The sequence below is a fragment of the Entelurus aequoreus genome, linkage group LG03, assembly GCF_033978785.1.
Source record: "Entelurus aequoreus isolate RoL-2023_Sb linkage group LG03, RoL_Eaeq_v1.1, whole genome shotgun sequence".
NCBI classification, from domain to species: Eukaryota; Metazoa; Chordata; class Actinopteri; order Syngnathiformes; family Syngnathidae; genus Entelurus; species Entelurus aequoreus.
The window spans coordinates 4949400-4976899 of NC_084733.1; the positions used below are offsets into that span (position 1 = coordinate 4949400).

General features: G+C 30.1%; 2 protein-coding genes across 2 annotated transcripts in view; one reads left to right on the top strand and one right to left on the bottom strand.

The window, feature by feature from the left end:
- Positions 1-9513, top strand: part of LOC133647169 (mitochondrial 2-oxodicarboxylate carrier-like) — a 49115-nt gene extending 39602 nt beyond the window's left edge. The window contains exons 7-8 of the mRNA XM_062043312.1: positions 8887-8939; positions 9031-9513. Of these exons, the coding sequence (XP_061899296.1) occupies positions 8887-8939; positions 9031-9092 (115 nt within the window). The 3' untranslated portion in view covers positions 9093-9513. The remainder of the gene's footprint in view (positions 1-8886; positions 8940-9030) is intronic.
- A 17520-nt stretch (positions 9514-27033) lies between these two features.
- The window catches only part of LOC133645236 (paired box protein Pax-9-like), a 12155-nt gene continuing 11688 nt past the window's right edge, over positions 27034-27500 (bottom strand). The window contains exon 3 of the mRNA XM_062040137.1: positions 27034-27500. This exon is cut by the window's right edge and continues 121 nt beyond it. Within this exon, the coding sequence (XP_061896121.1) occupies positions 27440-27500 (61 nt within the window). The 3' untranslated portion in view covers positions 27034-27439.

The following is a 27500-nucleotide window of genomic DNA, read 5'->3' on the forward strand; positions in this document are numbered from 1 at the left end:
ATACTACTCACACACCTACACCTTTACCATAATAAATACTACTCACACACCTACACCTTTACCATAATAAATACTACACACACATCTACACCTTTACCATAATAAATACTACACACACATCTACACCTTTACCATAATAAATACTACACACACATCTACACCTTTACCATAATAAATACTACTCACACACCTACACCTTTACCATAATAAATACTACTCACACACCTACACCTTTACCATAATAAATACTACACACACATCTACACCTTTACCATAATAAATACTGCACACACATCTACACCTTTACCATAATAAATACTACACACACATCTACACCTTTACCATAATAAATACTACACACACATCTACACCTTTACCATAAAAAATACTACACACACATATACATCTTTACCATAATAAATACTACACACACATATACACCTTTACCATAATAAATACTACACACACATATACACCTTTACCATAATAAATACTACACACACATCTACACCTTTACCATAATAAATACTACACACACATCTACACCTTTACCATAATAAATACTACACACATCTACACCTTTACCATAATAAATACTACACACACATCTACACCTTTACCATAATAAATACTACACACACATCTACACTTTTACCATACACTCTACTCATAAATACTACATGTATTCTACTTATACATCTTATACATATACTTATTGTATAAACACTGTGTTGTAAATATACTACACTTGTAAACACTACACTTTATACATATACAACACTTGTAAACACTACATTGTACATATACTACACTTGTAAACACTACACTTTATACATATACTACACTTGTAAACACTACATTGTGCATATACTACATTTGTAAACACTACACTTTATACATATACAACACTTGTAAACACTACATTGTACATATACTACACTTGTAAACACTTCACTTTATACATATACTACACATGTAAACACTACACCTTGTACATACACTTCACTTGTAAACACTGCACTTTATACATATACTACACTTGTAAACACTACATTGTACATATACTACACTTGTAAACACTACACTTTATACATATACTACACTTGTAAACACTACATTGTGCATATACTACATTTGTAAACACTACGCTTTATACATATACAACACTTGTAAACACTACATTGTACATATACTACACTTGTAAACACTTCACTTTATACATATACTACACATGTAAACACTACACCTTGTACATACACTTCACTTGTAAACACTGCACTTTATACATATACTACACTTGTAAACACTACATTGTACATATACTACACTTGTGAACACTACACTTTATACATATACTACACTTGTAAACACTACATTGTACATATACTACACTTGTGAACACTACACTTTATACATATACTACACTTGTGAACACTACACTTTATACATATACTACACTTGTGAACACTACACTTTATACATATACTACACTTGTAAACACTACACCTTGTACATATACTACACTTGTAAACACTACACCTTGTACATATACTATGTAACAGTCAAATGCACTGTGGATGTAACAGTCTAATTCGCTGTAGATGTAACAGTCTAAGGTACTGTGGCTGTAACAGTCTAATATACTGTGGATGTAACAGTCAAATGCACTGTGGATGTAACAGTCTAATTCGCTGTAGATGTAACAGTCTAAGGTACTGTGGCTGTAACAGTCTAATGTGCTGTAGATGTAACACTCTAATATACTGTGGATGTAACAGTCTAATGTGCTGTAGATGTAACAGTCTAATATACTGTGGATGTAACAGTCTAATGTGCTGTAGATGTAACAGTCTAATATACTGTGGATGTAACAGTCTAATGTGCTGTAGATGTAACAGTTTAATGTGCTGTAGATGTAACAGTCTAAGGTACTGTGGCTGTAACAGTCTAATATACTGTGGATGTAACAGTCTAATATACTGTGGATGTAACAGTCTAACCCACTGAGGATTTAACAGTCTAATGCATTGTGGATGTAACAGTCTAATGCACTGTGGATGTAACAGTCAAATGCACTGTGGATGTAACAGTCTAATGCACTGTGGATGTAACAGTCAAATGCACTGTGGATGTAACAGTCTAATGCACTGTGGATGTAACAGTCTAATGCACTGTGGATGTATTAGTCTAATGCACTGTGGATGTAACAGTCTAACCCACTGAGGATTTAACAGTCTAATGCACTATGGATGTAACATTCTAATGTGCTGTGGATGTAACAGTCTAATGCGCTGTGGATGTAACAGTCTAACACACTGTGGATGTAACAGTCTAACACACTGTGGATGTAACAGTCTAATGCACTGTGGATGTAATAGTATAATGTGCTGCCGATGTAACAGTGTAATGCGCTGTAGATGTAACAGTCTAATGCACTGCGGATGTAACAGTCTAATGCGCTGTGGATGTAACAGTCTAATGCACTGCGGATGTAACAGTCTAATGCACTGTGGATGTAACAGTCTAATTCGCTGTAGATGTAACAGTCTAAGGTACTGTGGCTGTAACAGTCTAATATACTGTGGATGTAACAGTCTAATATACTGTGGATGTAACAGTCTAACCCACTGAGGATTTAACAGTCTAATGCATTGTGGATGTAACAGTCTAATGCACTGTGGATGTAACAGTGAAATGCACTGTGGATGTAACAGTCTAATGCACTGTGGATGTAACAGTCAAATGCACTGTGGATGTAACAGTCTAATGCACTGTGGATGTAACAGTCTAATGCACTGTGGATGTAATAGTCTAATGCACTGTGGATGTAACAGTCTAACCCACTGATGTTTTAACAGTCTAATGCACTGTGGATGTAACAGTCTAATGCGCTTTGAATTTAACAGTCTAATGCACTATGGATGTAACATTCTAATGGGCTGTGGATGTAACAGTCTAATGCGCTGTGGATGTAACAGTCTAACACACTGTGGATGTAACAGTCTAACACACTGTGGATGTAACAGTCTAATGCACTGTGGATGTAATAGTATAATGTGCTGTCGATGTAACAGTGTAATGCGCTGTAGATGTAACAGTCTAATGCACTGCGGATGTAACAGTCTAATGCGCTGTGGATGTAACAGTCTAATGCACTGCAGATGTAACAGTCTAATGCGCTGCGGATGTAACAGTCTAACGCTCTGCGGATGTAACAGTCTAATGTGCTGTGGATGTAACAGTCTAATGCGCTGTGGATCTAACAGTCTAATGCGCTGCGGATGTAACAGTCTAATGCGATGTGGATGTAACAGTATAATGCGCTGCGGATGTAACAGTCTAATGCGCTGCGGATGTAACAGTCTAATGCGATGTGGATGTAACAGTATAATGCGCTGCGGATGTAACAGTCTAATGCGCTGTGGATGTAACAGTCTAATGCGCTGTGGATGTAACAGTATAATGCGCTGCGGATGTAATAGTCTAATGCGCTGTGGATGTAACAGTCTAATGCACTGTGGATGTAACAGTGTAATGCACTGTGGATGTAACAGTCTAATGCGCTGTAGATGTAACAGTCAAATGCACTGTGGATGTAACAGTCTAATTCGCTGTAGATGTAACAGTCTAAGGTACTGTGGCTGTAACAGTCTAATATACTGTGGATGTAACAGTCTAATGTGCTGTGGATGTAACAGTCTAATGTGCTGTAGATGTAACAGTCTAATATACTGTGGATGTAACAGTCTAATGTGCTGTAGATGTAACAGTCTAATGTGCTGTAGATGTAACAGTCTAATATACTGTGGATGTAACAGTCTAATGTGCTGTAGATGTAACAGTCTAATATACTGTGGATGTAACAGTCTAATGTGCTGTAGATGTAACAGTCTAATGTGCTGTAGATGTAACAGTCTAAGGTACTGTGGCTGTAACAGTCTAATATACTGTGGATGTAACAGTCTAATATACTGTGGATGTAACAGTCTAACCCACTGAGGATTTAACAGTCTAATGCATTGTGGATGTAACAGTCTAATGCACTGTGGATGTAACAGTCAAATGCACTGTGGATGTAACAGTCTAATGCACTGTGGATGTAACAGTCAAATGCACTGTGGATGTAACAGTCTAATGCACTGTGGATGTAACAGTCTAATGCACTGTGGATGTAATAGTCTAATGCACTGTGGATGTAACAGTCTAACCCACTGAGGATTTAACAGTCTAATGCACTATGGATGTAACATTCTAATGTGCTGTGGATGTAACAGTCTAATGCGCTGTGGATGTAACAGTCTAACACACTGTGGATGTAACAGTCTAACACACTGTGGATGTAACAGTGTAATGCACTGTGGATGTAATAGTATAATGTGCTGCCGATGTAACAGTGTAATGCGCTGTAGATGTAACAGTCTAATGCACTGCGGATGTAACAGTCTAATGCGCTGTGGATGTAACAGTCTAATGCACTGCGGATGTAACAGTCTAATTTGCTGCGGATGTAACAGTCTAATGCGCTGCGGATGTAACAGTCTAACGCGCTGCGGATGTAACAGTCTAATGTGCTGTGGATGTAACAGTCTAATGCGCTGTGGATCTAACAGTCTAATGCGCTGCGGATGTAACAGTCTAATGCGCTGCGGATGTAACAGTCTAATGCGCTGTGGATGTAACAGTCTAATGCGCTGTGGATGTAACAGTATAATGCGCTGCGGATGTAATAGTCTAATGCGCTGTGGATGTAACAGTCTAATGCACTGTGGATGTAACAGTGTAATGCACTGTGGATGTAACAGTCTAATGCGCTGTAGATGTAACAGTCAAATGCACTGTGGATGTAACAGTCTAATTCGCTGTAGATGTAACAGTCTAAGGTACTGTGGCTGTAACAGTCTAATATACTGTGGATGTAACAGTCTAATGTGCTGTAGATGTAACAGTCTAATATACTGTGGATGTAACAGTCTAATGTGCTGTAGATGTAACAGTCTAATATACTGTGGATGTAACAGTCTAATGTGCTGTAGATGTAACAGTCTAATGTGCTGTAGATGTAACAGTCTAAGGTACTGTGGCTGTAACAGTCTAATATACTGTGGATGTAACAGTCCAATATACTGTGGATGTAACAGTCTAACCCACTGAGGATTTAACAGTCTAATGCATTGTGGATGTAACAGTCTAATGCACTGTGGATGTAACAGTCAAATGCACTGTGGATGTAACAGTCTAATGCACTGTGGATGTAACAGTCTAATGCACTGTGGATGTAATAGTCTAATGCACTGTGGATGTAACAGTCTAACCCACTGAGGATTTAACAGTCTAATGCACTGTGGATGTAACAGTCTAATGCGCTTTGAATTTAACAGTCTAATGCACTATGGATGTAACATTCTAATGGGCTGTGGATGTAACAGTCTAATGCGCTGTGGATGTAACAGTCTAACACACTGTGGATGTAACAGTCTAACACATTGTGGATGTAACAGTCTAATGCACTGTGGATGTAATAGTATAATGTGCTGTCGATGTAACAGTGTAATGCGCTGTAGATGTAACAGTCTAATGCACTGCGGATGTAACAGTCTAATGCGCTGTGGATGTAACAGTCTAATGCACTGCGGATGTAACAGTCTAATGCGCTGCGGATGTAACAGTCTAACGCTCTGCGGATGTAACAGTCTAATGTGCTGTGGATGTAACAGTCTAATGCGCTGTGGATCTAACAGTCTAATGCGCTGCGGATGTAACAGTCTAATGCGATGTGGATGTAACAGTATAATGCGCTGCGGATGTAACAGTCTAATGCGCTGCGGATGTAACAGTCTAATGCGATGTGGATGTAACAGTATAATGCGCTGCGGATGTAACAGTCTAATGCGCTGTGGATGTAACAGTCTAATGCGCTGTGGATGTAACAGTATAATGCGCTGCGGATGTAATAGTCTAATGCGCTGTGGATGTAACAGTCTAATGCACTGTGGATGTAACAGTGTAATGCACTGTGGATGTAACAGTCTAATGCGCTGTAGATGTAACAGTCAAATGCACTGTGGATGTAACAGTCTAATTCGCTGTAGATGTAACAGTCTAAGGTACTGTGGCTGTAACAGTCTAATATACTGTGGATGTAACAGTCTAATGTGCTGTGGATGTAACAGTCTAATGTGCTGTAGATGTAACAGTCTAATATACTGTGGATGTAACAGTCTAATGTGCTGTAGATGTAACAGTCTAATGTGCTGTAGATGTAACAGTCTAATATACTGTGGATGTAACAGTCTAATGTGCTGTAGATGTAACAGTCTAATATACTGTGGATGTAACAGTCTAATGTGCTGTAGATGTAACAGTCTAATGTGCTGTAGATGTAACAGTCTAAGGTACTGTGGCTGTAACAGTCTAATATACTGTGGATGTAACAGTCTAATATACTGTGGATGTAACAGTCTAACCCACTGAGGATTTAACAGTCTAATGCACTGTGGATGTAACAGTCAAATGCACTGTGGATGTAACAGTCTAATATACTGTGGATGTAACAGTCAAATGCACTGTGGATGTAACAGTCTAATGCACTGTGGATGTAACAGTCTAATGCACTGTGGATGTAATAGTCTAATGCACTGTGGATGTAACAGTCTAACCCACTGAGGATTTAACAGTCTAATGCACTATGGATGTAACATTCTAATGTGCTGTGGATGTAACAGTCTAATGCGCTGTGGATGTAACAGTCTAACACACTGTGGATGTAACAGTCTAACACACTGTGGATGTAACAGTGTAATGCACTGTGGATGTAATAGTATAATGTGCTGCCGATGTAACAGTGTAATGCGCTGTAGATGTAACAGTCTAATGCACTGCGGATGTAACAGTCTAATGCGCTGTGGATGTAACAGTCTAATGCACTGCGGATGTAACAGTCTAATTTGCTGCGGATGTAACAGTCTAATGCCCTGCGGATGTAACAGTCTAACGCGCTGCGGATGTAACAGTCTAATGTGCTGTGGATGTAACAGTCTAATGCGCTGTGGATCTAACAGTCTAATGCGCTGCGGATGTAACAGTCTAATGCGCTGCGGATGTAACAGTCTAATGCGATGTGGATGTAACAGTATAATGCGCTGCGGATGTAACAGTCTAATGCGCTGTGGATGTAACAGTCTAATGCGCTGTGGATGTAACAGTATAATGCGCTGCGGATGTAATAGTCTAATGCGCTGTGGATGTAACAGTCTAATGCACTGTGGATGTAACAGTGTAATGCACTGTGGATGTAACAGTCTAATGCGCTGTAGATGTAACAGTCTAATGCACTGTGGATGTAACAGTCAAATGCACTGTGGATGTAACAGTCTAATGCACTGTGGATGTAACAGTCTAATTCGCTGTAGATGTAACAGTCTAATGCACTGTGGATGTAACAGTCAAATGCACTGTGGATGTAACAGTCTAATGCGCTGTAGATGTAACAGTCTAATGCACTGTGGATGTAACAGTCAAATGCACTGTGGATGTAACAGTCTAATATACTGTGGATGTAACAGTCTAATATACTGTGGCTGTAACAGTCTAATGTGCTGTAGATGTAACAGTCTAATATACTGTGGATGTAACAGTCTAATTTGCTGTAGATGTAACAGTCTAAGGTACTGTGGCTGTAACAGTCTAATATACTGTGGCTGTAACAGTTTAATGTGCTGTAGATGTAACAGTCTAATGTGCTGTAGATGTAACAGTCTAATATACTGTGGATGTAACAGTCTAATGTGCTGTAGATGTAACAGTCTAAAGTACTGTGGCTGTAACAATCTAATATACTGTGGATGTAACAGTCTAACCCACTGAGGATTTAACAGTCTAATGCATTGTGGATGTAACAGTCTAATGCACTGTGGATGTAACAGTCAAATGCACTGTGGATGTAACAGTCTAATGCACTGTGGATGTAACAGTCTAATGCACTGTGGATGTAATAGTCTAATGGACTGTGGATGTAACAGTCTAACCCACTGATGATTTAACAGTCTAATGCACTTTGAATTTGACAGTCTAATGCACTATGGATGTAACATTCTAATGTGCTGTGGATGTAACAGTCTAATGCGCTGTGGATGTAACAGTCTAACACACTGTGGATGTAACAGTCTAATGCACTGTGGATGTAACAGTCTAATGCGCTTTGAATTTAACAGTCTAATGCACTATGGATGTAACAGTCTAATGCACTATGGATGTAACATTCTAATGCACTATGGATGTAACATTATAATGCACTATGGATGTAACATTCTATTGCGCTTTGAATTTAACAGTCTAATGCACTGTGGATGTAACAGTCTAATGCACTATGGATGTAACAGTCTAATGCACTATGGATGTAACATTCTAATGCACTATGGATGTAACATTCTAATGCACTATGGATGTAACATTCTAATGCACTATGGATGTAACATTCTAATGCGCTTTGAATTTAACAGTCTAATGCACTGTGGATGTAACAGTCTAACACACTGTGGATGTAACAGTCTAATACGCTGTGGATGTAACAGTCTAATGCGCTGTGGATGTAACAGTCTAATGCACTGTGGATTTAACAGTATAATGCGCTGTGGATGTAACAGTCTAATGCGCTGTGGATGTAACAGTATAATGCGCTGTGGATGTAACAGTCTAACACACTGTGGATGTAACAGTCTAACACACTGTGGATGTAACAGTCTAATGCTGCTGCGTTTACTTCAAAGTACTCAAGTACAAGTCTTGTATACAGTATATATATATATATATATGTATATATTATGTTGTGTATTTCTATGTGCAGGTACTTGGCACTCTATGTTTTATGTTGTGTATTTCTATGTGCAGGTACTTGGCACTCTACAAGGGTTTGGTGCCAAAGATCATGAGACTTGGACCAGGTGAGACCCTTCAATCTTTTTGTTGGTGTTTCTTTACATCCTGTTTGTTTGTTTGTTTGTTTTTCACATTTAAACAATGTCCGCCCCCCAGGTGGCGCTGTGATGCTGCTGGTCTACGAGTACGTGTCTGGGTGGCTGCAGAGGAACTGGTAACCACGCCAACCAACGACAACAACAACAACAACAAAAAGCTACCCTAATAGCTGTAGTAGCCAGAAGTCTTTATGAAGTATCTTAGTGAGTATTCATCCAAATAGAAACTAGTAATGTTGCAGTTTGGACCTACAGATTGCTTTTAATACCAAATATTGTATTTTTAATACCAGCATTGCAGTATTTTCAATAGTTTTGTTTTTTTTCAAATACTTTAAACAGCTTTATGTCAAGTTCTCAGGAAGTGCAGAGATCTTAACAGCCATAAGATGTAATGTATGCATACTGTACGCATCGCTATATTTGCACTGTCAATCATACATGATTGACACATCATGTATGTGTATATATATATACATATATATATATATATATTGTATATATATGTATGTATGTATATACATATATAAACATATATATACTGTATATATTATGTATGTATAGTATATATACTGTAAACATATACTATATTTATATTGTATATATACATATATATTATGTATGTATGTATATATATATATATATATATATATATATATATATATATATATATATATATATATATATATATATATATATATATATATATATATATAGTCGAAGTTTCTGTGGTTTATCCGTTATACGTTGCCCAATACCGGGGTAGAGTGGAATATACGTTAGGTCAGGAAAAAAACATGGAGGCCATTTCATCCCTGCAAGCCTGTTTCGCAGGTTTCCCTGCTCTTCGGGGGATTTCATTTAAGTGTGAAGGGACACTTCAATAAAATCCCCTGAAGAGCGGGGAAACCTGCCAAACAGGCTTGTCGGGATGACGTAGCCTTTGTGTTTTTTTCCTGACCGAACGTAAATATTCATATATATGTGATTACATAAATACAGTATATATATATGTATATATATAAAAATATATATACATATACACTCACACACACACGCACAGGTTTTCTCAATTTGTATGAATTTTTTCTGAAGCATGACTTAATAAAAGATTTTGAAAAATGCTACTTTTGATCAGTGTCTGGGTGTTTTCTTCACACGGCTTTGGTCCCGATGCATGTTTGCACACACTTCCACTGCAGCACTTTTACCCTGTTTGTTTTTTTGTCAGGCTCCTCCCCTTTTCAGTCTTGGTGGGCGGGGCATGGTTTGGTGAAGTTTGGTGGATTGTTGTCGTTTGTCGCACAGAAGGAAGTTTAAGAATGTCAACAACAAAAATGACAGTGAGAAAAGTTACGATACTTTTATCGAGTTTTTTGTCATCAGCGTGGACAATAACGGGTTTTTACGAAAAACTAAATGAGTTAAAAAAAGAAAAGCATTTGTTTTTCGATGTGCTTCACTGTATACTCAAATTGTTATTGTATAGTGTCAACAATAACTAAAAGATCGGAAGAAAATATTGTATTGAAAAAAACATTTCTCCAATCTTTTTTCTGAGGTCGGGAAAAAATATCGTAGTCAGTGTGGATTTGTGGATTTTCCAGGTTTTTACCAGAAATAAAACGAGTAAAAAAAAATAAATAATTAGTTTTCCTTTGGGAGTGACAATATGCTTCACTTTGTAATTTTATCAATTGTATTTTTCCAACGATAACTAAAAGATCGGAAGAAAACATTGCATTGAAAAAAATGTAATCCGATCTTTTTGCTGAGTTTTGTTAAGAAGGTTGTGTATTTTCTAATATTATATATTTTTTTGTTTTAAAACCATTATGTTTTTACGAAAAACAAAACTAATGAAAGAGAAAAGTACTTCTTTGGGAGTGACAATATTCTTTATTTGTTACTTTTATCGAGTTTTTTGTCATCAGCGTCGACGTTAACGGTTTTTTACGAACAACTAAATGAGTTAAAAAAAGAAAAGCATTAGTTTTTCGATATGCTTCACTGTATACTCAAATTGTTATTGTATAGTGTCAACAATAACTAAAAGATCGGAAGAAAATATTGTATTGAAAAAAACATTTCTCCAATCTTTTTTCTGAGGTCGGGAAAAATATCGTAGTCAGTGTGGATTTGTGGATTTTCCAGGTTTTTACCAAAAAGAAAACGAGTAAAAAAAAAAATGTAATTAGTTTTTCTTTGGGAATGACAATATGCTTCACTTTATAATTTTATCAAATGTATTTTTCCAACGATAACTAAAAGATCGGAAGAAAACGCTGTATTGAAAAAAATGTAATCCGATCTTTTTGCTGAGTTTTGTTAAGAAGGCTGTGTATTTTCTAATATTATGTATTTTTTTGGTTTTAAAACCATTATGTTTTTACGAAAAACTAAACAAATGAAAAAGTACCACTTTGGGAGTGACAACATGCTTTATTTTATACTTTTATCTACTCTTTTGTTAGCAGCGTCAGCGATAACTAAAAGATCGGAAGAAAACGTGTTAAAAAAAGAAAACCGATCTTTTCGCTTAGGTTTGGAAAAAATTTAGTAGTTGGTGTGGATTTGTGGATTTTCCAGGTTTTTACCAAAAAGAAAACGAGTAAAAAAAATAAATAAATTATTTTTTCTTTGGGAGTGACAATATGCTTCACTTTATAATTTTATCAAATGTATTTTTCCAACGATAACTAAAAGATCGGAAGAAAACGCTGTATTGAAAAAAAATATAATCCGATCTTTTTGCTGAGTTTCGTTAAGAAGGTTGTGTATTTTCTTATATTATGTATTTTTTTTGTTTTAAAACCCATTATGTTTTTACGAAAAAACTAAACAAATGAAAAAGTACTCCTTCGGGAGTGACAACATGCTTTATTTTATACTTTTATCTACTCTTTTGTTAACAACGTCAGCAATAACGAAAAGATCGGAAGAAAACGTGTTAAAAAAAGAAAACCGATCTTTTCGCTTAGGTTTGGAAAAAATATAGTAGTCGGTGTGGATTTGTGGATTTTCCAGGTTTTTACCAAAAAGAAAAAGAGTAAAAAAAATAAATTAATTACTTTTTATTTGGGAGTGACAATACGCTTCACTTTATAATTTTATCAAATGTATTTTTCCAACGATAACTAAAAGATCGGAAGAAAACGCTGTATTGAAAAAAATGTAATCCGATCTTTTTGCTGAGTTCCATTAAGAAGGTTGTGTATTTTCTAATATTATGTATTTTTTTTGTTTTAAAACCATTATGTTTTTATGAAAAACTAAACAAATGAAAAAGTACTCCTTCGGGACTTGACAACATGCTTTATTTTATACTTTTATCTACTCTTTTGTTAGCAGCGTCAGCGATAACTAAAAGATCGGAAGAAAACGTGTTAAAAAAAGAAAACCAATCTTTTCGCTTAGTTTGGAAAAAATATAGTCGTCGGTGTGGATTTGTGGATTTTCCAGGTTCTTACCAAAAATAAAATGAGTAAAAAAAAAAAAAAATTAGTTTTTCTTTGGGAGTGACAATATGATTCACTTTATAATTTTATCAAATGTATTTTTCCAACGATAACTAAAAGACTGGAAGAAAACGATGTATTGAAAAAAATGTAATCCGATCTTTTTGCTGAGTTTCGTTAAAAAGGTTGTGTATTTTCTAATATTATGTATTTTTTTTCTTTTAAAACCATTATGTTTTTACGAAAAACTAAACAAATGAAAAAGTACTCCTTCGGGACTTGACAACATGCTTTATTTTATACTTTTATCTACTCTTTTGTTAGCAGCGTCAGCGATAACTAAAAGATCGGAAGAAAACGTGTTAAAAAAAGAAAACCAATCTTTTCGCTTAGGTTTGGAAAAAATATAGTAGTTGGTGTGGATTTGTGGATTTTCCAGGTTTTTACCAAAAAGAAAACGAGTAAAAAAAATAAATTAATTAGTTTTTCTTTGGGAGTGACAATATGCTTCACTTTATACTTTTATCAAATGTATTTTTCCAACGATAACTAAAAATCGGAAGAAAACGCTGTATTGAAAAAAATGGAATCCGATCTTTTTGCTGAGTTTCGTTAAGAAGGTTGTGTATTTTCTAATATTATGTATTTTCTTTGTTTTAAAACCATTATGTTTTTATGAAAAACTAAACACATGGAAAAGTACTCCTTCGGGAGTGACAACATGCTTTATTTTATACTTTTATCTACTCTTTTGTTAGCAACGTCAGCGATAACTAAAAGATTGGAAGAAAACGTGTTGAAAAATGCAACCGATATTTTCGCTTAGGTTTGGAAAAAACATCGTAGTCGGTGTGGATTTGAAGATTTTCCAGGTTTTTACCAGAAATAAAACGAGTAAAAAAAATTAATTAATTAGTTTTTCTTTGGGAGTGACAATATGCTTCACTTTATACTTTTATCAAATGTAGTTTTTCAATGATAACTAAAAGATCGGAAGAAAACATTGCATTGAAAAATATTTAATCCGATCTTTTTGCTGAGTTTCGTTAAAAAGGTTGTGTATTTTCTAATATTATGTATTTTTTTTGTTTTAAAACCATTATGTTTTTACGAAAAACTATACAAATGAAAAAGTACTCCTTCGGGAGTGACAACATGCTTTATTTTATTTTATTTCATCTACTCTTTTGTTAGCAGCGTCAGCGATAACTAAAAGATCGGAAGAAAACGTGTTAAAAAAAGAAAACCAATCTTTTCGCTTAGGTTTGGAAAAAATATAGTAGTCGGTGTGGATTTGTGGATTTTCCAGGTTTTTACGAAAAATAAAATGAGTAAAAAAAATAAATTAATTAGTTTTTCTTTGGGAGTGACAATATGCTTCACTTTATACTTTTATCCAATGTATTTTTCCAACGATAACTAAAAGATCGGAAGAAAACATTGTATTGAAAAAAATGTAATCCGATCTTTTTGCTGAGTTTCGTTAAGAAGGTTGTGTATTTTCTAATTTTTTAATTTTTTTTTGTTTTAAAACCATTAGGTTTTTACGAAAAACTAAACAAATGAAAAAGTACTCCTTCGGGAGTGACAACATGCTTTATTTTATACTTTTATCTACTGTTTTGTTAGCAGCGTCAGCGATAACTAAAAGATCGGAAGAAAACGTGTTGAAAAATGCAACCGATCTTTTCGCTTAGGTTTGGAAAAAACATCGTAGTCGGTGTGGATTTTCCAGGTTTTTACCAAAAAGAGAACGAGTAAAAAAAAAATGTATTAATTTTTCTTTGGGAGTGACAATATGCTTCACTATATAATTTTATCAAATTGATTTTTTCAACGATAACTAAAAGATCGGAAGAAAACATTGTATTGAAAAAAATGTAATCCGATCTTTTTGCTGAGTTTCGTTAAGAACTTTGTGTATTTTCTAATATGTATTTTTTTTGTTTTAAAACCATTGTGTTTTTACGAAAAACAAAACTAATGAAAAAGAAAAGTACTTCTTTGGGAGTGACAATATGCTTTATTTGATACTTTTATCGAGTTTTTTGTCAGCAGCGTCGACGATAACTAAAAGATCGGAAGAAAGCGTATTGTAAAAATGAAACCAATCTTTTCACTGAGGTCGGGAAAAAACATGGTAGTTGGTGTGAATGTGTGTATTTTCTAGGTTTTGAAAAAATACGACGGGTTTTTACGAAAAACAAAATGAGTAAAAAGAAAGAAAAGCATTAGTTTTTCGATATGCTTCACTGTACACTCAAATTGTTATTGTATAGCGTCAACAATAACTAAAAGATTGGAAGAAAACGTATTAAAAAAATGTAATCCGATCTTTTTGCTGAGTTTCGTTAAAAAGGTTGTGTATTTTCTAATAGTATGTATTTTTCTCTTTTAAAACCATTGTGTTTTTACGAAAAACAAAACTAATGAAAAAGAAAAGTACTTCTTTGGGAGTGACAATATGCTTTATTTGATACTTTTATCGAGTTTTTTGTCAGCAGCGTCGACGATAACTAAAAGATCGGAAGAAAGCGTATTGTAAAAATGAAACCAATCTTTTCACTGAGGTCGGGAAAAAACATGGTAGTTGGTGTGGATGTGTGTATTTTCTACTTTTTTTAAAAATACGACGGATTTTTACGAAAAACTAAATGAGTAAAAAGAAAGAAAATCATTCGTTTTTCTTTGGGAGTGACTATATGCTTCACTGTTTACTCGTATCAAGTTGTTATTGTATAGTGTCAACAATAACTGAAAGATCGGAAGAAAAACATTGTATTGAAAAAAATGTAATCCGATCTTTTTGCTGAGTTTCGTTAAAAAGGTTGTGTATTTTCAAATATTATGTATTTTTCTGTTTTAAAACCATTATGTTTTTACGAAAAACTAAACAAATGAAAAATAAAAGTACTTCTTTGGGAGTGACAATATGCTTTATTTGATACTTTTATCGAGTTTTTCGTCAGCAGCGTCAACAATAACTAAAAGATCGGAAGAAAGCGTATATTGTAAAAGTGAAACCAATCTTTTCACTGAGGTCGGGAAAAAACATGGTAGTTGGTGTGGATGTGTGTATTTTCGAGTGTTTTAAAAATATGTTTTTTTTACGAAAAAAAAAAAGAGCATTAGTTTTTCGATATGATTCACTGTACACTCAAATCGTTATTGTACAGTGTCAACAATAACTAAAAGATCGGAAGAAAATATTGTATTGAAAAAAAAAATATCCGATCTTTTTTCTGTAGTTGGGAAAAAACATGGTAGTTGGTGTGGATGTGTGTATTTTCTAGTTTTTGAAAAAATACAACAGATTTTTACGAAAAACTAAATGAGTAAAAAGAAAGAAAAGTATTTGTTTTTCTTTGGGAGTGACTATATGCTTCACTGTTTACTCGTATCAAATTGTTATTGTATAGTGTCAAAAATAACTAAAAGATCGGAAGAAAAACATTGTATTGCAAAAAATGTAATCCGATCTTTTTGCTGAGTTTCGTTAAAAAGGTTGTGTATTTTCCAATATAATGTATTTTTCTGTTTTAAAACCATTGTGTTTTTACGAAAAACAAAACTAATGAAAAAGAAAAGTACTTCTTTGGGAGTGACAATATGCTTTATTTGATACTTTTATCGAGTTTTTTGTCAGCAGCGTCGACGATAACTAAAAGATCGGAAGAAAGCGTATATTGTAAAAATGAAACCAATCTTTTCACTGAGGTCGGGAAAAAACATGGTAGTTGGTGTGGATGTGTGTATTTTCGAGTTTTTTTAAAATATATGTTTTTTTTTACGAAAAAAAAAAGGAGCATTAGTTTTTCGATATGATTCACTGTACACTCAAATTGTTATTGTACAGTGTCAACAATAACTAAAAGATCGGAAGAAAATATTGTATTGAAAAAAAAAAAAATCCAATCTTTTTTCTGAGGTCGGGAAAAAACATGGTAGTTGGTGTGGATGTGTGTATTTTCTAGTTTTTGAAAAATTACGATGGATTTTTACGAAAAATTAAATGAGTAAAAAGAAAGAAAAGCATTCGTTTTTCTTTGGGAGTGACTATATGCTTCACTGTTTACTCGTATCAAATTGTTATTGTATAATGTCAACAATAACTAAAAGATCGGAAGAAAAACATTGTATTGAAAAAAATGTAATCCGATCTTTTTGCTGAGTTTCGTTAAAAAGGTTGCGTATTTTCTGATATAATGTATTTTTCTGTTTTAAAACCATTATGTTTTTACGAAAAACTAAACTAATGAAAAAGAAAAGTACTTCTTTGGGAGTGACAATATGCTTTATTTGATACTTTTATCGAGTTTTTTGTCAGCAGCGTCGATAACATCATATTGCGGTCTACACGTATCTCTTATGTGCAACTGCCATCTACCGGTCACACTTATCATTTCACCATGTATCAAATAAAATAGCTTTGAGGTCGGTAAGCACAACCAGAATGATTCCGTACATTAGACTATAAGGCGCACTGTCGAGTTTTGAGAAAATGAAAGGGTTTTAGGTGCGCCTTATAGTCCGAAAAATAGGGTAATCGTCCCCTAATTTGTGGCGAGTTGACGAATGTGGTCCTAGTGACGTTAGTGTGGTGTATTCCTTTTGCCCGTGACAGCCCCCAAATACCCCGCGTACCTCGCCGCTTGTAAATCACGCGCGTTCTAGAATCTTCTTCTCCCTCCGTTTGATTTATCCTTCACACCTTTTTCCTCTCCTGCTCCCGGCGTAATATTTCCATCGTGCGCGCCAAAGTCATTATCGATAAAAACGAGCGCCGAGCGACATTTCGGGGCTTTTTCGCGACATGTTTTTTGAGGGGTAAAAAATGGACACCACACCTTGGCTCCTAAAGAAACACCTTCCTGACCCCGACCCACACCCGCCCCCACCTGGCGGGCGCACAGAGCCGGAGCAACGGTCCGTGACCACTTCGTGCGGGTAGGAACACTTACCAAGTCAAATCAGGCCCCGCGCGGCCACCATGTTGACACTGTGGCACACGGCGGCCGTCTCACCTCCCCCCTCAGGTGAGCCCGGCAGGTGAGGCCTTCTCCACTTCCTGTTTGAGCTGCACGCTCCGACGTGTCTTGTCACATTATTTATGACCTCCTCTGTAGTATTTTTGCATCCGACCTCAGAGACCTCCTCTTGCCTCTGCATGTAAAACAGTGGCGCTCTAATTTACTATTTTGGCACACCCCCTGAATGCATCTTATTGGAAGCAACAGTATTATGGTTATTGATATCTTTGATTTGAATATATTAAGTATTACTAAAATTAAATTAATATATTATTTGGCAGAATCAATTTATGTTATATACTCCTTAAAACAAACACCTTTATTACATTTAAAAAAAAAAATTTAATCATTAAACATGCTCTATTATTTTATTTTTTTTAAGTCACTATATCTATTTTTCCTATTAAAGCAATTTCACTTTTTCAGGATCTTTTAACTCTTAAAATAAAATAGAAAAATGTGGAAAAATAATAATTGTATACCTATATTGATATCCTTGTTGTAAATATATTTTAATAATTAAATCTTACATATAATTAAAAGCAAGTTGATGGTTTTAGGCAGAATAATGTTTTAACATAAATAAATGTGCAAAAATATTCATTGTATATCTATATTAAATCATTAAAAAATGTGTTTAAATCATTAAACATATTTTGTCAACGATAATCCTACACTTTATACAAAGTAATATTTTTCATATTAAAGCAATTTGATATGCTTTTTCAGGATCTTTTGACTCTTAAAATAAAATAGAAAAATGTGGAAAAATAATAATTGTATACCTATATTGATATCATTGTTGTAAATATATTTTAATAATTAAATCTTACATATAATTAAAAGCAAGTTGATGGTTTTAGGCAGAATCATTGTTTAACATAAATAAATGTGCAAACATATTCATTGTATACCTATATTAAATCTTTAAAAAATGTGTTTAAATCATTAAACATATTTTGTCAATGATAATCCTACACTTTATACAAAGTAATACATTTTATATTAAAGCAATTTAATATGCTTTTTCAGGATCTTTTAACTCTTAAAATAAAATAGAAAAATGTGGAAAAATAATAATTGTATACCTATATTAATATCCTAGTTGTAAATATATTTTAATAATTAAATCGTATTTATAATTAAGAGCAAGTTGATGGTTTTAGGTAGAATATTTTTTTAAATAAATAAATGTGCAAAAATATTCGTTGTATACCTATATTAAATCTTTAAAAAAAACTTTTTCAGGATCTTTTAATTCTTAAAATAAAATAGAAAAACGTGGACGAATAATAATTGCATACCTATATTGATATCTTTGTTGTAAATATACCTTAATAATTAAAATCCTATATATTATTAAAAATGTGTTTAAATCATTAAACATATTTTGTCAAAGATAATCCTACACTTTATACAAAGTAATATTTTTCATATTAAAGCAATTTAATATGCGTTTTCAGGATCTTTTAACTCTTAAAATAAAATAGAAAAATGTGAAAAAATAATAATTGTATACCTATATTGATATCCTTGTTGTAAATATATTTTAATAATTAAATCTTACATATAATTAAAATCAAGTTGATGGTTTTAGGCAGAATAATTTTTTAACATAAATAAATGTGCAAAAATATTAATTGTGTACTTATATTAAATCTTTAAAAAATTATTTTAAACATATTTTGTCAAAGATAATCCTACACTTTATACAAAGTAATATTTTTCATATTAAAGCAATTTAATATGCTTTTTCAGGATCTTTTAACTCTTAAAATAAAATAGAAAAACGTGGACAAATAATAATTGCATACCTATATTGATATCCTTGTTGTAAATATATTTTAATAATTAAGATCCTATATATTATTAAAAAATGTGTTTAAATCATTAAACATATTTTGTCAAAGATAATCCTACACTTTATACAAAGTAATATTTTTCATATTAAAGCAATTTAATATGCGTTTTCAGGATCTTTTAACTCTTAAAATAAAATAGAAAAATGTGAAAAAATAATAATTGTATACCTATATTGATATCCTTGTTGTAAATATATTTTAATAATTAAATCTTACATATAATTAAAATCAAGTTGATGGTTTTAGGCAGAATAATTTTTTAACATAAATAAATGTGCAAAAATATTAATTGTGTACTTATATTAAATCTTTAAAAAATTATTTTAAACATATTTTGTCAAAGATAATCCTACACTTTATACAAAGTAATATTTTTCATATTAAAGCAATTTAATATGCTTTTTCAGGATCTTTTAACTCTTAAAATAAAATAGAAAAACGTGGACAAATAATAATTGCATACCTATATTGATATCCTTGTTGTAAATATATTTTAATAATTAAGATCCTATATATTATTAAAAAATGTGTTTAAATCATTAAACATATTTTGTCAAAGATAATCCTACACTTTATACAAAGTAATATTTTTCATATTAAAGCAATTTAATATGCTTTTTCGGGATCTTTTAACTCTTAAAATAAAATAGAAAAATGTGGAAAAATAATAATTGTATACCTATATTGATATCCTTGTTGTAAATATATTTTAATAATTAAATCTTACATATAATTAAAAGCAAGTTGATGGTTTTAGGCAAAATCATTTTTAACATAAATAAATGTGCAAAAATATTCATTGTATATCTATATTAAATCTTTAAAAAATTATTTTAAACATATTTTGTCAAAGATAATCCTACACTTTATACAAAGTAATATTTTTCATATTAAAGCAATTTAATATGCTTTTTCAGGATCTTTTAACTCTTAAAATAAAATAGAAAAACGTGCACAAAAAATAATTGCATACCTATATCGATATATTTGTTGTAAATATATTTTAATAATTAAAATCCTATATATTATTAAAAAATGTGTTTAAATCATTAAACATATTTTGTCATTGATAATCCTACACTTTATACAAAGTAATATTTTTCATATTAAAGCAATTTAATATGCTTTTTCAGGATCTTTTAACTCTTATAATAAAATAGAAAAACGTTGACAAATATTAATTGCATAACTATATTGTTATATTTGTTGAAAACATATGTTAATAATTAAAATCCTATATATTATTAAAAGCAATTTGATGTTATTGAGGCAGAATCATTGTTTGTCTTCTACCCCTTAAGACAAACATAAATAAATATGCAAAAATATTCATTGTATACCTATATTAAAATATTTTAAAAAATGTATTTAAATCATTAAACACATTTTTGTCAATGATAATCCTATACATTTTATACAAAGTAAGTATATCTATTTTCATATTAAAGCAATTTAATATGTTTTTTTCGGCCTGCAGCATTTTTTTACCCTTAAAATTAAATAGAAAAATGTCCAAAAATATTAAGTGTGTACCTTAATTGATGTTTAGTATAAATAAAATATTTGTATATGGTAAAATCTTAATCTTATGTATTTTTCTAAGTTTTTTTCATATTATTTCAGCATTTCTAAAATAAAATTAATGTTTTAAACATATTTGAATATGTTAAAATCCTTACCCTTTATTTTTGTATTTATTTCAAAGTATTTAATAATATTAGTACAGCATTTTAATAATTAAAATCCTTTATATTATTTAAAGCAATTTGATGTTTTTGAGGCAGAATCATTGTTTGTCTTCTACCCCTTAAGACAAACATAAATAAATATGCAAAAATATTCATTGCATACCTATATTAAAATATTTTAAAACATTATTTAAATCATTAAACATATTTTGTCAATGATAAACCTATACATTTTATACAAAGTAAATATATCTATTTTTCATATTAAAGCAATGTAATATGTTTTTTCGGCCTGCAGCATTTTTTTACCCTTAAAATAAAATAGAAAAATGTCCAAAAATATTAATTGTGTACCTAATTGATGTTTAGTATAGTTAAAATATTTGTATATGGTAAATTCATAACCTAAGTTTTTTCATATTATTTCAGCATTTCTAAAATAAAATTAATGTTTTAAACATATTTGAATATGTTAAAATCATTACCCTATATTTTTGTATTTATTTTAAAGTATTTAATAATATTAGTACAGCATTTTAATAATTAAAATCCTATATATTATTAAAAGCAATTTGATGTTTTTAGGCAGAATCATTGTTTGTCTTCTACCCCTTAAGACAAACATAAATAAATATGCAAAAAATATTAATTGTATACCTATATCAAAATATTTAAAAAATGTATTTAAATCATTAAACATATTTTGTCAATGATAATCCTATACATTGTATACAAAGTAAGTATACCTATTTTTCATATTAATGCAATTTAATATGTTTTTTCGGCATGCAGCATTTTTTTACCCATAAAATAAAATAGAAAAAATATCAATTGTGTACCTTAATTGATGTTTAGTATAACTAAAATATTTGTATATGGTAAAATCATAACCTTATGTAGTTTTTTCATATTATTTCAGTATTTCTAAAATAAAATGAATGTTTTAAACATATTTGAATATGTTAAAATCATTACCCTTTATTTTTGTATTTATTTTTTAAAGTATTTAATAATATCAGTACAGGATTTTAATAATTAAAATCCTATATATTATTAAAAGCAATTTGATGTTTTTGAGGCAGAATCATTGTTTGTCTTCTACCCCTTAAGACAAACATAAATAAATATGCAAAAAATATTCATTGTATACCTATATCAAAATATTTAAAAAATGTATTTAAATCATTAAACATATTTTGTCAATGATAATCCTATACATTGTATACAAAGTAAGTATACCTATTTTTCATATTAATGCAATTTAATATGTTTTTTCGGCATGCAGCATTTTTTTACCCATAAAATAAAATAGAAAAAATATCAATTGTGTACCTTAATTGATGTTTAGTATAACTAAAATATTTGTATATGGTAAAATCATAACCTTATGTAGTTTTTTCATATTATTTCAGTATTTCTAAAATAAAATGAATGTTTTAAACATATTTGAACATGTTAAAATCATTACCCTTTATTTTTGTATTTATTTTTTAAAGTATTTAATAATATCAGTACAGCATTTTAATAATTAAAATCCTATATATTATTAAAAGCAATTTGATGTTTTTGAGGCAGAATCATTGTTGTCTTCTACCCCTTAAGACAAACATAAATAAATATGCAAAAAATATTCATTGTATACCTATATCAAAATATTTAAAAAATGTATTTAAATCATTAAACATATTTTGTCAATGATAATCCTATACATTGTATACAAAGTAAGTATACCTATTCTTCATATTAATGCAATTTAATATGTTTTTTCGGCATGCAGCATTTTTTACCCATAAAATAAAATAGAAAAAATATCAATTGTGTACCTTAATTTATGTTTAGTATAACTAAAATATTTGTATATGGTAAAATCATAACCGTATGTAGTTTTTTCATATTATTTCAGTATTTCTAAAATAAAATGAATGTTTTAAACATATTTGAATATGTTAAAATCATTACCCTTTATTTTTGTATTTATTTTTTAAAGTATTTAATAATATCAGTACAGCATTTTAATAATTAAAATCCTATATATTATTAAAAGCAATTTGATGTTTTTGAGGCAGAATCATTGTTGTCTTCTACCCCTTAAGACAAACATAAATAAATATGCAAAAAATATTCATTGTATACCTATATCAAAATATTTAAAAAATGTATTTAAATCATTAAACATATTTTGTCAATGATAATCCTATACATTTTATACAATTTTCTATTTTTCATATTTAAGCAATTTAATATGTTTTTTCGGCCTGCAGCATTTTTTTACCCTTAAAATAAGATAGAAAAATGTCCAAAAATATTAATTGTGGACCTTAATTGATGTTTAGTATAACTAAAATATTTGTATATGGTAAAATCATAACCTTATGTATTTTTCAAAGTTTTTTCATATTTTTTCAGCATTTCTAAAATAAAATTAATGTTTTAAACAAATTTGAATATGTTAAAATCATTACCCTATATATTTGTCTTTATTTTAAAGTATTTAATAATATTAGTACAGCATTTTAATAATTAAAATCCTATATATTATTAAAAGCAATTTGATGTTTTTGAGGCAGAATCATTGTTTGTCTTCTACCCCTTAAGACAAACATAAAGAAATATGCAAAAATATTCATTGTATACCTATATTAAAATATTTAAAAAAATTATTTAAATCATTAAACATATTTTTGTCAATGATTATCCTATACATTTTATACAACGTAAGTATATCTATTTTTCATATTAAAGCAATTTAATATGTTTTTTCGGCCTGCAGCATTTTTTTTACCCTTAAAATAAAATAGAAAAATGTCCAAAAATATTAATTGTGTACCTTAATTGATGTTTAGTATAAATAAAATATTTGTACATGGTAAAATCATAACCTTATGTATTTTTCAAAGTTTTTTCATATTATTTCAGCATTTCTAAAATAAAATTAATGTTTTAAACATATTTGAATATGTTAAAAACATTATCCTTTATTTTTGTATTTATTTGAAAGTATTTGATAATATTAGTACAGCATTTTAATAATTAAAATCTTATATATTATTAAAAGCAATTTGATGTTTTTGAGGCAGAATCATTGTTTGTCTTCTACCCCTTAAGACAAACATAAATAAATATGCAAAAATATTCATTGTATACCTATATTAAAATATTTAAAAAATGTATTTAAATCATTAAACATATTTTTGTCAATGATAATCCTATACATTTAATACAAAGTAAGTTTTTCTATTTTTCATATTAAAGCAATTTAATATGTTTTTTCGGCCTGCAGCATTTTTTTATCCTTAAAATATCCTTTATTTTTGTATTTATTTCAAAGTATTTAATAATATTAGTACAGCATTTTAATAATTAAAATCTTATATATTATTAAAAGCAATTTGATTTTTTTGAGCCAGAATCATTGTTTGTCTTCTACCCCTTAAGACAAACAGAAATAAATATGCAAAAATATTCATTGTATACCTATATCAAAATATTTAAAAAATGTATTTAAATCATTAAACATATTTTTGTCAATGATTCCCCTATACATTTAATACAAAGTAAGTTTTTCTATTTTTCATATTAAAGCAATTTAATATGTTTTTTTCGGCCTACAGCATTTTTTTTACCCTTAAAATAAAATAGAAAAATGTCCAAAAATATTAATTGTTTACCTTAATTGATGTTTAGTATAAATAAAATATTTGTATATGGTAAAATCATAAGCTTATGTATTTTTCAAAGATTTTTCATATTATTTCAGCATTTCTAAAATAGAATTCATGTTTTAAACAAATTTGAATATGTTAAAATCATTACCCTATATTTTTCTATTTATTTTAAGGTATTTAATATTATTAGTACAGCATTTTAATAATTAAAATCTTATATATTATTAAAAGCAATTTTATGTTTTTGAGGCAGAATCATTGTTTGTCTTCTACCCCTTAAGACAAACATAAAGAAATATGCTAAAATATTCATTGTATACCTATATTAAAATATTTTTAAAATGTAATATATTAATCATTAAACATATTTTTGTCAATGATAATCCTATACATTTAATACAAAGTAAGTTTTTCTATTTTTCATATTAAAGCAATTTAATATGTTTTTTCGGCCTGCAGCATTTTTTTACCCTTAAAATAAAATAGAAAAATGTCCAAAAATATGAATTGTGTACCTTAATTGATGTTTAGTATAACTAAAATATTTGTATATGGTAAAATCATAACCTTATGTAGTTGTTTCATATTATTTCAGCATTTCTAAAATAAAATTAATGTTTTAAACATATTTGAATATGTTAAAATCATAACCCTTTATTTTTGTATTTATTTCAAAGTATTTAATAATATCAGTAGAGCATTTTAATAATTAAAATCCTTTATATTATTTAAAGCAATTTGATGTTTTTTAGGCAGAATCATTGTTTGTCTTCTACCCCTTAAGACAAACATAAATAAATAAGCAAAAAATATTAATTGTATACCTATATCAAAATATTTTAAAAATGTATTTAAATCATTAAACATATTTTTGTCAATGATAATCCTATACATTTAATACAAAGTAAGTTTTTCTATTTTTCATATTAAAGCAATTTAATATGTTTTTTCTCCCTGCAGCATTTTTTTACCCTTAAAATAAAATAGAAAAATGTCCAAAAATATTAAATGTGGACCTTAATTGATGTTTAGTATAAATAAAATATTTGTATATGGTAAAAGCATAACCTTATGTATTATTCAAAGTTTGTTATATTAGTTCAGCATTTCTAAAATAAAATTAATGTTTTAAACATATTTGAATATGTTAAAATCATTACCCTATATTTTTATCTTTATTTTAAAGTATTTAATAATATCAGTACAGCATTTTAATAATTACAATCCTATATATTATTAAAAGCAATTTGATGTTTTTGAGGCAGAATCATTGTTTGTCTTCTACCCCTTAAGACAAACATAAATAAATATGCAAAAATATTCATTGTATACCTATATCAAAATATTTAAAAAATGTATTTAAATCATTAAACATATTTTGTCATGATTTTTTGGCCTGCAGCATTTTTTTACCCTTAAAATAAAATAGAAAAATGTGCAAAAATATGAATTGTGTACCTTAATTGATGTTTAGTATAACTAAAATATTTGTATATGGTAAAATCATAACCTTATGTAGTTTTTTCATATTATTTCAGCATTTCTAAAATAAAATGAATGTTTTAAACATATTTGAATATGTTAAAATCATTACCCTTTATTTTTGTATGTATTTTTTAAAGTATTTAATAACATCAGTACAGCATTTTAATAATTAAAATTTTATATATTATTTAAAGCAATTTGATGTTTTTGAGGCAGAATCATTGTTTGACTTCTACCCCTTAAGACAAACATAAATAAATATGCAAAAATATTCATTTTATACCTATATTAAAATATATTAAAAAATGTATTTAAATCATTAAACATATTTTGTCATGTTTTTTCGGCCTGCGGCATTTTTTTTACCGTATAAAATAGAAAAATGTCCAAAAATATTAATTGTGTACCTTAATTGATGTTTAGTATAACTAAAATATTTGTATATGGTAAAATCATATCCTTATGTAGTTTTTTCATATTATTTCAGCATTTCTAAAATAAAATTAATGTTTTAAATATATTTGAATATGTTAAAATCATTACCCTATATTTTTGTATTTATTTTAAAGTATTTAATAATATTAGTACTGCATTTTAGCATCTCCTTATTCAAATAAAATCATAATTTACTAAAATATCGCAAAAATATTCATTTTTAAATCAACCGAAAGCCGCAGGATGTCAACTTTAAAGGGATTTTACTGCATATTAAATAATGTATGAGTACATTTGATTGTATTAAATATAAACTGGTATTTTTATATTTTATTTAATTTTCTTGCACATTAATTAAGTTTTGTTTTTTTTGTATACCTTTTAATAACGAGTTTCCTGTTGATGTTTATCTGAATAAAGCAAAAGTTGATAACAGCCAAACAATTTAATCAATAAGATACATTCAATTTCATTGTGCAACATTTGTCAAGTGTCCAACAACAACATGAGCCAATTAAGTCTTAATTGCACTTCATTCAACGTACCTTTGAAGATAATAAATAAGATCATTAAACAACAGGAGGGGGAGGGGCTGGTTATGTTTGCTAAAACAAAACAAAAAAAGTACCATAATACAAAAAAATGTACAAAATGTATAATTAAGAAGCAACGCTTCTTCATCCCTGTGGCTGTTTCATGCGTGACGTTCTGCGCATGCGCACAGGACGACGCGTCCCAAAGTGAAGCGTTATTCCGTGATGCGTTCAAAGGCCAATCGTTCGTCGAATGGATACCGAAAAGCAAAATCCCGCAGTCCTCCGCGTCCGAGCGGCGGCTGATGACGTCACAGCTGCCACTGCCCGGCCGCCACGTGGCTGCGGTCGCAGAGGCCCACGTGGTGCCGC